Below are 16692 nucleotides of genomic sequence, written 5' to 3'. Positions count from 1 at the left end.
CGAACGATCTGCATCAAACGATGTCACGATGAAACGATGACTCTCTTAACAGCTCTCAAACCCAGTGGTACTCTAAGACCTCGGTTATTTTCGAATTTTTCGTTTACCTCTTTGTACCATTGTTTGTCGTTTACGCCAACCTTTACCTTACGGCTTACGCCTTTTACTGTCGTTCAAAACTTTGACCATAGGTCATACCACTGACTCAGTTCGTGCTATCGTACTTGGTTTGTTGAAAGTTTGATTATATCATACCGCTGACTTAGTGCTGTTGCACGTGTTTGTTTTGAATATTTAACTATTACTTATTAATCATACCGCCGATGAAACATGGTTTTTTAAAAATTTGACCATCAATTTTCACTGACCGTTTTATTAGTTTATATTGTTTTGGATTTGTATCGTTCTAAATGTCCTACTCACTTTTAGTGGTTCTTCCAATTATCTTCGCAATAACTTATCACTATAATCATAACTACTCTTTTTTTGTTGTATTTTTGTCTACTCATTTTAGGTTTATATGACTAATGATGAACAAAGAGAAATTAATCGCTCTCCCAGTTTATTTGGTGGACCACGACTACTTCCTGCCAGTTGTATATGAAGATGACCATATACTGCAAGAAGAAGAAGTAGAGGAACATATCATTGAAGCATGAGTGTGTGAAACATATACTTTGACAAGGCCGTAACTGGAAATTAATTTCGGGGGAGGGGGTACTTTGATTCCTGGAGTTCATAGAGGGTCGAGGATATATGTGGAAAATCTGGGATTCAAGTATTACAAATGACAAATCCGAGGACACCGCATATATGTATAATAGTTAACACAATTTTATTACTTACCTACTTGGCTAATGATAATAATATTATGACATATAATGTATATACATATTATAGGTATTTAGTATGTGAACGGCAGAAGAAACGGAACTAGTTCTGTCCTTCCACTGCAACAGTAAGTACAAATATTAATGACAATAGAATCCATTTAGGGTATTACCGTGACCACCAGCCTGGAGTGATTGATCTGAATGTGCCGTTTTTGAGGGAAGCCCTTGGTAAAAGAGGAATTGATCCAGCAGTTACAACCTTTTTTATGAGAACTTTGTACAATAATAAAATTATCAAGTGAGTTGTATTTAAACTTTTCTGTGTATGATAAATAATTATTTATTACTTGTTAGTATTAGGTAGGTACCTAATAATTATACAGTTAAACTTGAAAATAATGAAAAATATAAAGTAATATTTTTTAAAACTTAATTATTAACTGAGTTTCTCTTGGTTTTTTTAGCCATCCAGAAGCAGCTCCCAGCTACACATTTATTCAGGCTCAAGAGCGAGTGAAAAAGATGAGACGTCGAAGATTCCCAGGACAACCCCTTGACATTGAACAACTTGCAGTTACTCTGAATGAAGAATGTAATGCCATTTACATGTTTACAGTTCAAAATTCCCCATCTAGGTAAATACAATTGTTTATTCTAAATTATACCTAATAAGTTATTATATAAATAGCCACATACGGCAATGATATGGATAGATATTTGTATCTTACATTCCATTCAATTTTAAATTAACAGTTACTGATGAGAAATGTACATATTACTTACATAAGTGCATTATACTTAAATACTATTATAGTATTTAAGTATAATGCACATATTACTTACATAAGTGTACAGTAATTTATCTACTCCAGATTAATGATTAACATTCTATAGACACATTTATTTGTGTTTTTTTTTTTGTTTTAATTGTATTTAATCCATTTTTACTGTCAAATAGTACAATATTGCTATAAAAATACATTGTCAGATCATAAAATAAATTATATATGAATAACAATCTATATTATAAATAAATACTGTTGACATATTTATCACATGTCAGTAGTGTAGTAACTTAAGTATAATTTCTTTAATTTATGTATGATTTAATGAGAACTATATTAATATTTTTAGTAATATGAAATATTGTATCTAAATTGTTTGTTATGATTATTTTATTATAAGCTAAATTGTTTTTTTAGTTACTGACATGCAAATTGCATATTTAATTATAATTCAGTTACAAAAAAATAATATTATACCATGGTGTATTTGTTGTTGTCAATACTTTTTTTTTTTTAAACCATACATTTTCAAATTGTATAATGTATTATATTGGATTGTTTTAAAGTAAAATATTTCAAATCATTATACATTATATTTTAAAAATTATCAGGTTCTTTCAACAAACATATTATTTTTACTGTATGTGTCTTGCTCTAACATAAATTATATCAAATATTACAATAATTTATTTCATACTGAAAAATAACTTTGCTTACAGAGAAACTGACTGTCATTGAAAACCAGTATTTCGTTGAATTTGAGCAAGCCAGAAGAAACCTTAAGGTGATAAGTATTTTTTTTTTGTGACAAATATGTTTTTAGGCATTTAATTTTTCTAACACTTAGTTTATCACCATAGGATATGAATGAAATGTAAAAAAAAAATTATATATGATTATTAATTCATATTTATGATTCATCCATTTTCTTCGAGGTGGAAAATATTGAGTAGTGTGCTATGTTTATGTCACACAATCACTACTTTATATTATAAAAGTTCAATTTTTATTTTAGGCATATTACATATGATAATTACATTTCAGATTAGAGATGGAGCATCAATAACGGAACAAGAGAACACTACCATTATCTTAGCCAATCATGTGAAGCAACTAAACAGAGATGAGTACCTCATTGGATTTTTGAGAAGAGCTGGACACCGCAATGATGCATATGTACAAGGCATAATTGGACTATATCCACAGGTTAAAATATTGTATAATTGCAGATCTATTTTGAAATCTAATTAACATGATTGTTTTTGATTTTTAATAGGATCAGTAAGTTGAACTTTTTGTTTTGTGTGTGCAGTACCAGTGATATATTTTATTTTATTAAACTCTTCTCATTCAAAATACCATATCCCAAGGCTGGCCAAGTTAATGATATAATAACATTTTTTAACTCTTCTTTTTTAAATCTAAATAAAGTTTACTCATAATAGTCCTATCAATTGAATTCAAGTCAAGTTAATTAAAAAGAAATTAAGTTTCAGTTTTTACATAACTAAAATTAAAATATTATCTAGTGACATAGAGTATTAATTTGTATTAACTACAAACCTACTACAATCTTAATAACTATCATAGGTGTTTACAATATTTTATACCAAAATATAAAATTATAATAATTAAAAGTTAATTCTTTGTACTACTTAAGTTAATAATAATAAGAATAAATTAACTTAAACTTGTAAACACGCTAATGCCCAACTTTTCCATATCCCTTCTTTTAAATTTTTTTCATCCATCATCCCTAATGAATTGTTCTATAGTGATTTTACATTTATTATTTTGAATAAAGAATTTATTGAATGCAAGAAATATGATATTATTTGTAAGTTTATTTCTCTCAAAGTTACCTATTTTATGCAACTTGTAAAGTATTGATCTACAAGTCGATTATACAAAAAAATTTATTGGTAAACTATTTTTTGAAGTATTTAAGTCCATCAAATTTCAGTACAATGTTTTTATATCTTAAATAAAGTATTTTCAATGATGTAAATAAAAATCTAATTATATAATTTATGAGAATTACATTGTTAACAGGCGGTTTAGCAAACTTTAATTTTTAGTTTTGAATATCATTACATTATACTGTAGAAAATGTGTAAAATCATACATTTATTTAAAGGGGTAAGTTAATTCTACTACATTGTAAATTATAATTTTTTTTTAAATTTGTTATGGATATTTGAGTAAAAAATAAATAAATATATTGTGTAATTTAAAAAAAAAATCAATATTTAATGTGATTCATTCTAAGGAATATATATGAAAAACAATATTAGTATAAGGTGTGTGACTAATGTAATCAAGTGACCAGAAAATCATAACTAAAGTAAAATAGTGGACTACTATAGCCCCAAAAATAAAATAAACTATAAATTTTAAAGATGGAAAACAAATTTAACATTTACATTACCAATGACTTGGGGATAATTGTTAACTTTTATAATATATATGCAATAATCACCGAGATTAAAGCAAGTTTAATACTTAGAATGTTACCTAGTTTACTAGGGTAGTAGGTACTGACAATTTTGGTTCTTAAATTAGTGTTCTTAACGAGAAAAAATATATTTAGTTCTTTCAGTGTTTTCATGCGTCTTTAAAAACTGACCTTAACATTTATTACTGAGTCTAAGTGAGTGTTTTTAGATATTCTGAAACATCATACTTGGCTACAATAATTAATTGTATTATACTATTTTGAATCTAAACCCAATGTAAAAATTAATTGAATCTGAATTGCAAAGTTATTTTTGAGACGACCATCTTTCAGTACCTATTACAGTTTAAAACAATGATAATTTTAAGTTAACCATATACAAAAAATATGTAAAGGGAGCACATAAAGGCCTTGCATATCCATCCTACATCTATTGATTAAAATTGATCACAATATTTATTTATGTAAAAATTGTTGATGTTGTTTGTATTTAAGGAAAAATATTACACTTCAATTTTGTTATCATTCTGTTTTTAAACCATATTATGTTAAATACAATATTAAATATGTGTAAAAAGAAAATTACACATGAACTGATAACATTATTGAATTATTGTTTCATCAGACATATAGTTGGTAAATTATTATTAGAACATATTTGGATAAGAAAAAGTTGAGTAAGAAAATGTATCAAAAAGTTAAGCCACAGAAATCTCAAATAACTGTAAAAATGTATATTTTATGAGATTAGGTATTATAAATTGGATGGCTAAAAATGTTTTTGCACAATTAATAATTTTCCACTAGATTATTTATTTTATCTCAATAATTACTAATAAATATTACTATTTAGTAGTACACAAATACACAATCAATCCTGTGAGACGTGAGTAATTTATATTATAGCATAAAAGGGTTGTATATCTAATACACATTTTAATGTTTATTATTCATTAAATATTTAATTTATTAAATAAAATGAATTGTTTGTTTCAAGTGTAGTATAATTTGGAAGCTCTTTTTATTATGTAGATATTGGACGCACTCCGTATTTCACAATACCTAAACATTTAGTTTTGTATTGGCAATTTTACTACAACTAAATTTTTTTTTATATAACATCTCAAACCTTTTGAAAATTTTAGGTTGTAGGTATATACAGTTCTGCATAAATGTTTAACGTATTGACTCTACTTTTTGAACCATCAAACTCGAAATTTAATTTTAATTTTTCAAAATCAAATAGAAAACTTAAATTCTTCAATATAAGTTCTATCTTTATGGAATCATCAAACATCGAAGCAGAAGCATTACCAAACTTTTTTTCAATTGGTAAAAGTTTTTTAACCCTTACTTAAGGGGGTAAATTAAATGTTCAAAATTTGAATTATTAAAAAAAAATTGACGGAAAATTTTGTTTTGTCAATTTTCTTATTCGAAGGTCAATATGCGACATTTTCTAAGTCTACATGTGATCTTTAGGTGGAACTGCGTCAAATCTTGAAGACTTCAAGCTGATCCGACCAATATTGAAGAAGTTAGGATTTCCATTCGTATTTAAAAAACTATAAATTGAAATACAAAATTCAACCTTTGGGACTCAGATCACCTATGATAAAATCTTGTATGGTACTCGAGTAAAAGTATTCAAATAATTTTTAATCACTAAAATACTAGTATTTTGTATACTTTTAAAAAGTATCTTTTACAAGGCGACCTGGTCATAAAATAATATAGGTACCTACACTTGGTAAAAACTGTAACTCATACAACTACACAAAAATATTACTTTCAAAAGTTAATGAAAATATGGTTGTATATTGATGAGTTATTACTTATTGTATCATTACAAAGTAATAACTATTAAGTCATATCTAAATATCACAGTAATAATATTTAATAATTTACTATGTCACTGTTGAATTCAATAATATAATTGTACCTACCCTATCTTTTGTACCTGGAATTATTTTAATCTAACTGTGTAGATGACTTCTCTAAGTTATAATAGTCATTTAAACTGTCACCTCAAATACTATAATTACTTATTAGTACGACAAAATATTGTGTCTTTTTGATTGTACAATCTCTCTGTAATTATAAAATACTTTGTCACTTGTGTAATCCACAAATTTGAGAACAAAAATTGTGAAATCTGTAAAATGCAATGCAGTAAATATTTTTGTGTGAGGTGCTAATGGTGTAATTGCTTATCTAAGGTACCTAGTGTTGGATGATTAATATTTGTATTGTACCATAAATTTATTTGAATAAAAGTAATTTTGTCAACAATATTTAGTGAAGTTGCCATTTTAGATTTATACTTTGCATAGTGTTTGATCAATTGCAGGCATAACTTCAAAGAAAAATATGTTGTGCACCATATTATGTACAATTATTTTAAAAATGACATGTGATATCAACTATCAAGTGTTTTTCTAACTTGGGCCTACCTAAATACATTTTGTATATTGCTTTTTATTTATTTTATTCATTATTTTAGTTCTTTACATAATACTTCAATGGGTAAAGTTATGTACCTACTATTGTTACACTTATATTATAATAGGTATATTCACAAGATTTATATTAATTTGTTTTTTTGTTACAGTCTACTAATAAGAGTTTCTGGATAATCTAGGTAAAGAATATCTTACATTAAATAACATTGATCACTCAACTTCATCTGATTCAGCTCATACATCTTCTATGGACCATGACAAGTTTTTTTTCTCACCTTTTTACCCTTTCAGTTATTTTTTGCTTAATATTTAATTGTTATTACTGTTCTATAATTAAGGGTTTTTACCAAAAATGTATTATGGCAAGTATCTACTGACAAAATGTTAACCATTATATTATACAAGGATATAATAATTCTAAATTTCCACCATAATTATCTGTTTAAAAGATATAATAAAATAACACAGTTTTTGTTTTTAAATAGTACATGTTCAACTGTCTTATGGTCAAAATTACAAGTTAGTTTAATACATTTTTATGTAATCACAATGTAAATAATGATTTTAAATGAAACTAAACAAAAAAATTATTTTTTGATTCAATAATTTAGTAAGCACATAAATACTAATTAATTAACAATGATGAACTGGGTTCCAATTTTTTTCTGGAAGTCAAATATGACTGCATAATTGTCCAAAAAGTTATGCTTGGTGGATACAGAAATGCTATTGAAATCAATGAATCCAAATTTGGCTAGAGGCAGAATATTGGGTATTTAGATGATATTGGAAATTGTTTCATGGTTCCAGTGAAAAATTGTAACGTCGACTCCCTAAACCTTCATTAGGCAGCGGGTGAAACCTAGAACCACAATTATTTCAGATTGTTGAAAGGTATTTTTATTTTTAAGTGTACTTGTTAAAAACTTTTAAACTCTTAAACATTACTTGATAATTTTAGGTGTACAGCACTTTCAAAAAGGAGGGCTTTATTCTCCTTACAGTGAATCACAGTCTTCATTTAAAGATCCCGAGTCAGGTGTTCACTCAAATATTATAGAGAGTTCTTGGAGAAATGTCATAACACCAATGTTGTAGTATTGTAGAGAAAAAAAATTCTAATTGTTGCCAATTTTTAAAAGCTGCATATTCAAAAAAGGGTGCTTAGTATGACAGTGTACTAAAACGGTTTCATTGTATTATTTATTATTTTAAATTACTTTGTATGTAATTATAAAACTAATTTTATCTTTACATCTCTAAATACTAATGCTGGACAGTGCTGGAATTGGAACAAAAATTGAGGTCAGACGCTTAGAAAACACCGTTCCATTGGGGATACATTTTACAGTAACTCGGGGCTTTGTACCTCGCACCCTCTACACATATAGTAAATGAAATAATTAACACCACAAAATTATAATTTTTTGACACTTATTTTATTTTAGTGCCTCGTAGTATGTGATTTTGTGACATATGTTGCCCGTGAATCCATGCAAAATTCGTTCCACGATTATGTCAAATTATACAATTATGAAAACAAAATAATTTCATTATCCCATGTAAAGTATATTTTGTTCCATAATGATCGTTATCAACAATAATCCAACGTGAGCCCCACTGTGAAAATATTTATATATTTATAATTTATATTAAAAAAACTAAAATATTAATTATAACTTAAGAGCAAATATTTCCAACCTGATTTTTGAGGTTTAATACGTGTTACTTTAACAGTCTCGTGTTTAATTCTTATATTTAAAATATAACTTTTTTGTTAATGGAAAATTGATTTTGCAATATAAATTTTAAATAGCTAATTGAAGTATATTTTCAATACAAATGGAAATTTTAAAAATATTATCAAGCTCTCCTTAAAAATGGCTTGCATGGTCTTACACATCAGAAGATTAGAGTTGTATGTTCTAAAAACAAAATTAACACACTTTGAAGTTTTATTAATAAATAAGTACTCAGTCTATTATGATTTAATATTTATTAAAATCAAAGAACATTTGATTACAACAGTTTTATTGTCACTTGTTAGAAGTTATTTATGAATGTGTTAAATATAACACAATAATAATAATTATCTTGTTCAGTTACTAAATATATGTGATATATTAAGAAAATAAAATATTGTTTTGCTTCACACAGAATTAAAAATATTTGCTCTACTAACATAAATGTTTTTGACACATCAGGGTGATTCACCAAGCATGCCTACGCATTTTTTTTTTCTACTCAAGGAGTATCTTTTGGCAATACAAACTTCTGTTTTTCAAGTACCCTACCCTCCTTTTTTACTATAAATTATTTAGTGGTTAATTTTTTTAAAAATTTTGATGTACACAGTTAAAAATTTGAATGAGTAGATCTTAGTTATTAAAATGTTTGTACTAAAGATGGTTAATATTTTCTAATCACTATAGGCCCTATATCTTATAATCCCAATAACATGGACATTTTATCCGTGGAATACAAAGTTAAATAACTCAAAAACTATTTATAGAAATTTTGAATTTGATATGTCAAATTATTTAAAAAAATAATTCATAGTTGAAAAGAGGAGTTTGCATTTGAAGAACAGAAGTTTGTATCCTCACAGGACACTCCTTAAGCAGTTCAAAAAACCTCAAGAATTTAAAAATATGGTTTTCAAGTATACCTAAAAAATCCAAAATTCAGAGGGGGGAGGGGTCGAGCATGCTTGGTGAATCACCCTGTATACATAATACACTATATGAACAGGACAAGATAAATTTGAGATGATGTTAAAGATATACTGTAGATGACAAGTTATTTCTAAACAGCATTACATGATAGTGTATCTATGTTTTTATTCACTTGTTTTTAATATAATTTCAACAGCTCTATAGTATCACAACCTGTTATTTTGCAGACAAAGTATTCAACAAGTTTGATGAATTGACATTTGAGTACAAGCATTAATTTTAAAAAAAAACATCAAAATTTAACTATAGACAATAATATTACGTTTGTTTATTTAAAAAAAAACACAAAAGTACAATATGATAATAATATTGTTATAATTAATACGATTCGACGAAAAAAAACGAGTGATGATGATAATAATAATAATAATAAGGTATTATTCTATGAATAATTGTCGACATAACATTGAACGTGTAATAACGAATAATATAGAACATTTGAATAACACAAACACATTGTACAAATACTGTATTTGCGCTAAAGTGAATATTATTAAAAATATGTACTAAACAATAATAAATATAATGATGGATACAATAATTAATATTTTTTTCTTAATAGTGAAGAATCATTGGAACGATAATAATGATGATAATAATTGTAATAATAATAAGAATAATAAGAATAAGATTCAATTAACGCTCTTTTATATGATTTCCCATTGTAGGACACTGGTGTCTTTGCCACCAATCGATATCAGTCTGGAGTCGTCGTGCAAGAAAGTCACGTTTGTTACATGACTGCTGTGGCCTCCATACACATGGCACAGCGACTGAAGAATACAAATAAGAAAATCATTATAAAGTGAACAGTAATAATTATAGTAATATTATAACAAAATTTATGCAGTTTAGCAAAAGTGAACAATTTATTAACCTCTATTTGAAAATTACCACACAATGTTTATCTAGAAATTTTAATTATTTCTAAAGAACTTAATGAGCAAATTATCTTGTGAAGTTTTTAATGCTTTTAAAATTACTGTTTCAATATATTATAGTAACTACAATAGCTGTTATAACAATAATATATAAACATTAGAAACGTAAATATTAATAATGAATTATTGCATTTTTCAAATGTTAACAAATTATATGCTAAGGTACTACATTCATTATCGTTGTCTTTACCTTAGGTTGCTTAACCGGGTACGAATACAGTTTCACTTTGCCAAAGTCGTCCCCTGTAGCCATCACTTTGGATCCGTTTGATCGTTCGCATGCATTAACATCAGTGCCATCAGCACCTTCAGGCCATATTCCGATGGTGGAGAATGTCAAGACACAAGAGTTTGATGCCCATGCAGTGTCCCTAAGTTGAGTGCTGTGTGTGACTTGGCGACAAAGTTTCACTTTCCCTAGTTGAAAAGAAAAATGTATTTAATAACATTAACAAAATGCCTACAATACATTTGGTTTTACATTAAATTTAAAAAAGTGGTACATACAATATAACAGCTCGTAATCTCCAGAGTTACTGCGCAGGTGCTCGTTATCCTTTGACCAATCCAAATGAGTGATAAAGCTAGAATGGCCCTAATTTTATAAAAACAAAATCGTCAAATAAATTTCTGTCACAAATAATATGTACACCTACACAGAAAATATTATATCTTCATTAAAGTCAGCAGAAATAATTAATGGATACCTTTTAAATAATCAATAAACTATTATTGATTACAAAGCATACAAAGTACAAACTCAACATCAATATGTACCAACATATTGAAACTTTTATAAAATATAAACCAACAACAGCAAATCAAATGATTAATATTAAATATTAAACAATATACAATATTGATTAAATAAAAATAAAAAAATGAAAATAAAAAAATGTAAACCTACAGCAAATTAATATGCATAATAATATTGATTAAACCACTAGTCATACAATTTATTTTATCCTACAAATCTTTTCTGTACATTAACATTTTAATCTCTACAAAAACATCTACATGCAGCAACACTCGGCTCTACACTGGCAACCTACACCTACCAACATCTTGTCAACAATAGCGCCGGTGCTACATCTCCTGCGACGTTTATCTTCCCAACACTAAACATCGAGTGAATTCAATAAAAAAAATTATGTGGAATGGGTAGTGGGTAAAAGGTATACAATTTGATATGGTCATTAATAAGAGCACATAAGATTCAGATGCACAACAAAAAATATTCAGACTACAATACTTACAGTGCAACGTCCTAAACGAGTGTAATGTCTGGCACCATCTGTGACCTGATATATGTAGATATAATTGTCCCTAGAACCAAGAGCAAGTAGTGTGCCGTCTGGTGAGAATTTTGCAACCTTTAAATGACAATAAATAATTCAATGATTTAAAATTATATTACAGGGTGTTAGTATTTAAATTGCAATTATTAACACTAAAATTATACATACCTGTATTGGTTCGTTTCCGTCAACATGAGTCGAATAAATTTCTCTTGTTTCTGAATTCATGACAATCCATTTTCCAGATACACAACCAACAATGATTATTCGACCATCGCTAGAGAATGCAGCTGACTGTGCTTGTTCCTACATATTAAGTACAGAAATTATGTAGATATGAAATTTAAAATTAGCTTATGCGAATAATACTAACTGCAATGTCTTTACTCCATACGACAGAGCGAGACAACGAGTCCCAAAGCTGGACAATGCGATCGAATCCGGCTGTGAGAAATTGAGCTAAAGTGGGATGAGGACATAATGCCCACAGTTCATCGGTGTGGCCCAGGACAGCAGGGCTAAAGCCCATCGACAAAGAACCAATCAAAATGCAGTTGCGGGTGGATCCAACTAGCAATTGTGATCCACGGCCTTCAGATACAGTACGAATACCACCCAAGTGTTCAGCAACCTATGTTCAAAAGAAGAAATAATCAATATTTTAAATCACATGAAATTATTACAAAATAAAATAATAAATAGGTAGTAGGTACCTATCAATGTAATTAACATTTTTTTAGAAAAAATATCAAATGTAATTAAAAAAACCTATGAGACACTTGTATTTTTGTAAAATTGAAAAGTATACATATACCTAATGTGTCTAAAAAGCATTTGAATTATACTTCTAGTTATTCAATACTATTTTTAGCATATTACACTCAGATACTTTCAATATAATTTTGAAGTTAAATTTATATAATTGTCGATTAAAAAAAATGCCTGGCTCAATTTATGTTTAGTTCATAAAGCATTTGAGAACATAATATTAAAAATTATTTTGGTGTCAACACAACACTAAGTTATTCAAAAATTGTGAATCAAACATGTCTGTGATGGGAGAGGGGTTTAATAAAGATATATTTATGAAATTAACATTGTAAACAGTTTGATATTATATTTATTACTATAAAAACAATAATAGCTCACTTGTGCTTCATATCCAGTGGGGTGCATTGAAGAGTCAAATTGGATCAGTTTACCATCTTTGCCACCTCCAGTTATAATGCTGCCCTCTTTCAATACACAGATGGAAAACACTGATCCTTCATGCACGTTTCGGGCGACTTTAATGATATTATTTGTGCCTGTAAGTTTCGAAAGAAAATTAATTATAATACACAACAAAACTTGAATTTGGTGTGTGAAGTCAACAGAAATCAACTGAAAATTTTAACGACCAATTAAAGAAAAGTGATATATCCTTCAACTGTACATTTGCCTTTACACCCAGGTAGGGGGGAGGGACTCTTACCCAAAAATAACTTTATAACATCGTTGAAAAAATAAACTTTACACTTTTCAGGGTTGGAAGTAACTCGATTTTTTAATTAAAAGTCACTTATTATCTTAATTTGACTACAATTAAATGATTAGTTGTTATTTTTTAGTACATTACGTTAATAAATAATGGCATTTTGATTTTATTTTGTTAAAATAAAATGTTCCACATGTAGAATAAAAGTCTATAAGATATTTTTATTTATTATGAATTAAAAAATATTATTTTTTTGTAATTATTACAAAAATTATTAAGTAAGGATCAATAAAATTATATTTAGGGATTCACCAACAAATATTAAATAACAGAAAGTTGTTAAAAGACATATTTATAAAGGTCACTTTTTGGTTGCTTTTATGATTAATTTAAATCTCTTGGTCACTTTTTTTAAATGGCACTTCCAGCCATGCAGTTTCAAATCTTTTTACATTGAAAAATAATAAATACAAGGAAATATATAATGCAAAAAATTAGTAAGCAGAGTTATTTTTTTTACATATTTGTATTCGTTTTTTTAAGAACCAAAATTCCTATACATTTTGTTTCTTTCAAAAAATGTACTTCAAGAACAGCCAATAACTATAACTACTAAAATTTAAAGCTCCAAAAATATTTTAAATAAGTAATTTAATCGAAGGTAGCGGAAAAACAACAAAACACTATAGCCAACCCACCATAAATTATATGATATATCAAATGTTGGTTATCTAGGTTTAAAATTATATACCTAATAGGTACTACACTACTACGTCCAGGGGTTGTTAAAGTGGGGGGGGGGGGCGCAGGAGGACCAGTCCCCCTACATCTGACGGCGGTTTAAGAGAGTCCCCTTTAACAAATTAAGATTTTATACATAAAACATTATTCATAAAATTATATATGGAATGCTTAAAACTATGTGGAGACATCAGTCCCCTCTGGAATTTTTTTCCACTTTAAACCCCGACTACGTCACTGCGTCATAAATCGGGAATTAAGTCTAAATTGTCGATATGGACGATATGTACCTGCCGATAATGTCTATACCTAATATACCCACTCAAGCAGTGGCGCTCAGACAGGTTGGCAAACACTGCATGTGCTCTCGAGAGGGTTGGATGTGAATTACTGGTGTCCCAGGGAAGTTTATAAAATTATTATTAAAAACATAGTCTATAACAAATAATTTCCACGAACAACAGTGATTAATAAATGTGAAAAAAGTTTATTGAAAAAAAAAAATAGGTAACTTTTTTTTAACTACACGTGCTCTAAAAATACCCTCGAGCAGCCACTACGCCGAAGCCGTATGTTTAGGTACTCACCGCGTCCCCATATGACTACGGATCCGTTGGAGTCTCCAGACAAGATGTCTCCGTTTTGCGTGAACGCCAAGCACGTCACGTACTTGGGGCGGTCGCGGGTGGTCTCGAATATTCCGTTGCGTTTGTACAGAGTACCGCCGGCATCCAGTGTCCAGAAACTGATGTGACCCTTGCCGCAGGTGACGATCTGGTTGCGCTCCAGCGGATGGAATTCCGCAGCCACCACGGTGTCCATAGAACACTATAAATCCAATAAATATAACGAATATTGTTGTTATTATTATTATTATGCAACGCCAATCAGGCGCGTACACAAAAAAAAAATGTATTGGTGGAGGGAGGGGTTTTAGTCATTCTAGTCGTTTTAGGTTGCGCCCGGTCATTAACATAGAATCTATATTTTTTATTTTGAAGGGGGCGCTAAGGGGGAGCTAATCTAAAATTTACATTTTTATTGTTTATAACTGATTGCAATGAAATGTACAACTGCTTAGAATAAAAACTAATTAAAAATATCAAATGTAATATATAGAATTACGTAGAAATAATATTTATAGACACTTAAAAAACATCGGAATAATTATCTTATTGGACTATAAATTCTAGGTACTAGGTAGGCACTTGACGTTATTATTATTGGCGACGTGAGATTTTTAAAATCTAAAAAGGGCGTTGAGTTAAGGAAAGGTAGGGAAACACTGATATAGATGATTGTGGAGGACGAAAACGAATGATATTAAACGAGATCGAGGTCGGTGATTTCTTAAGGACTAGACTAGGGTATAGTGCCTATATATACACGAAAGAAAGTAGAGGTGGAGAAACCTGGCGAGTAACAATATGCAGGAGCGTCGCAAAAGACGAATAAAAAAAAAGGAAGTTGCGACATCAAAACGGAGGTAAGCCGCAAGTAGGATTATAATTAACAATAATTGTTATTAACAATTCCACTGACCTTGGTCTCCGTGATCTTGTGACCCTTTTCGTTCTTCTGCCAGTCCCACACGGATATGTTATGATCGTTTCCCTCGTCAATGGCACACAAAAGGCTGCCACCGTCCTGTAAAAAACAAAATGTGCGTTTAAAAAATAATAAATATGCTATATTATGTATAAATCGAATGTCGTCGAGCCAGATGACAGGTGACAAAAATCCCGAGTGGACTTACTGCTTTGGAAAACGACAGACAGCTGATGGACCTTTCGAACTCGCCTAATCCTAGAACGACCACCGTCGCTAAGCTGACAGAATTCCACACTCGGATGTGAGGCTAAAACACGATTGGAGAGAAAAAAATACGTTTAGTAATATTTAAGTTCATTTTTGAGACAGATTCTGTGAGGTCTTACTTTTCCTTCGCGATTATCGTGTCCGGCGGTTTGGCCAGTAGCCACCAAAAGTTTGTTGGGGTGAATCGCCAAACTGGGAAATAAATCAAAACGAAATATTTAAGTTAAAATTTGGATATTTATCATCGAGACTTGTGAGACTTTATTTCCTGCAGGTATTTATTATATAATGCCATCGACCGACCGTAAGATTATACAATAATTTCCTATTTGAGTACTATTATTTTTATTATTTTTTCATTTCTTATTTTTCAGCTTCTTGCTGACGGAAAATTATATTAATGAATAACAGAAAAACAAATACGACCAACATTATGAGAAAAAACCGTATAAATATCACAATAAAAAAAGTAAATATACATGTTAAATTTTTTTTTGACTTTCATAACAAATCAATTTTAATTCGCAATTAACGTATTTCGTCGCATTTCGTTTGAAAAAGTTTTTTGTTGTCACTTTTTATAGAACAGAGCGAAAAGGGTGCAGCAAATTCTGAGAGGTAAAAGTTTTAACTAAAAACAAAAAATCGGCTTTGGGTGTTGCAACCGATATCAGCTCTCTCTCCCGAAAACCCCTAATCAACTCCACACCCCCTGGTATATAATTTATGGCCGGTCGGTAAGAACCTCAAACCACTGCGTTAAAAGTTACCATTTGATGTCGTCTGTGTGTCCCAAATAGTGTCTCTGGCTTTGTTCTTCGACGTTGTACAGTACGGCCACAGAGGCCACAAAGTACACCATTTCGCCGGTGGGCAACAAGTATAAGTTGGAACGGCAGTCTTTTCCTCTGTACCCATAACTGTAGAGTTGAACGATTAAGGAAAACAGTAATAATTATTAACAGAGTAGGGTTGTTTGTTATGTTAGTACAAACGTATGCAGTGAGCCTCTTTATAACGGACATCACAGGGAAATAATGACATGTCCGCTATTATAGGAAGGATATATTCCCACGGATTCACGGATATTTGCCGAAGAATTTAGAAGTGTCTGCTATCAAGAGTGTATTCGCTAGCGATGTCCGTA

General features: G+C 29.4%; 1 protein-coding gene and 1 pseudogene across 4 annotated transcripts in view; one reads left to right on the top strand and one right to left on the bottom strand.

Moving 5' to 3' along the window:
- Positions 1–78: 78 nt before the first annotated feature.
- Positions 79–3763, top strand: LOC111026392 (annotated as a pseudogene).
- A 5592-nt stretch (positions 3764–9355) lies between these two features.
- LOC111026499 (echinoderm microtubule-associated protein-like 2) overlaps positions 9356–16692 on the bottom strand; it is a 53561-nt gene continuing 46224 nt past the window's right edge. For 3 of the 4 annotated variants that reach the window (XM_022304612.1, XM_022304600.1, XM_022304609.1), the window contains 13 exons: positions 16316–16465; positions 15665–15737; positions 15484–15585; positions 15270–15374; positions 14315–14555; positions 12659–12816; positions 11883–12140; positions 11678–11815; positions 11468–11584; positions 11270–11329; positions 10719–10806; positions 10402–10628; positions 9356–10043 (listed from right to left, as the gene is read on the bottom strand). In XM_022304612.1, coding sequence (XP_022160304.1) covers positions 9918–10043; positions 10402–10628; positions 10719–10806; positions 11270–11329; positions 11468–11584; positions 11678–11815; positions 11883–12140; positions 12659–12816; positions 14315–14555; positions 15270–15374; positions 15484–15585; positions 15665–15737; positions 16316–16465 — 1843 coding nt within the window. In that variant the 3' untranslated portion in view covers positions 9356–9917. The remainder of the gene's footprint in view (positions 10044–10401; positions 10629–10718; positions 10807–11269; positions 11330–11467; positions 11585–11677; positions 11816–11882; positions 12141–12658; positions 12817–14314; positions 14556–15269; positions 15375–15483; positions 15586–15664; positions 15738–16315; positions 16466–16692) is intronic. The other variant, XM_022304604.1, reaches the window with a different exon arrangement.

This window comes from Myzus persicae, unplaced genomic scaffold, assembly GCF_001856785.1.
Source record: "Myzus persicae strain clone G006 unplaced genomic scaffold, MPER_G0061.0, whole genome shotgun sequence".
In the NCBI taxonomy this organism is placed as follows: domain Eukaryota; kingdom Metazoa; phylum Arthropoda; class Insecta; order Hemiptera; family Aphididae; genus Myzus; species Myzus persicae.
This window is presented reverse-complemented; position numbering and strand designations above follow the sequence as displayed.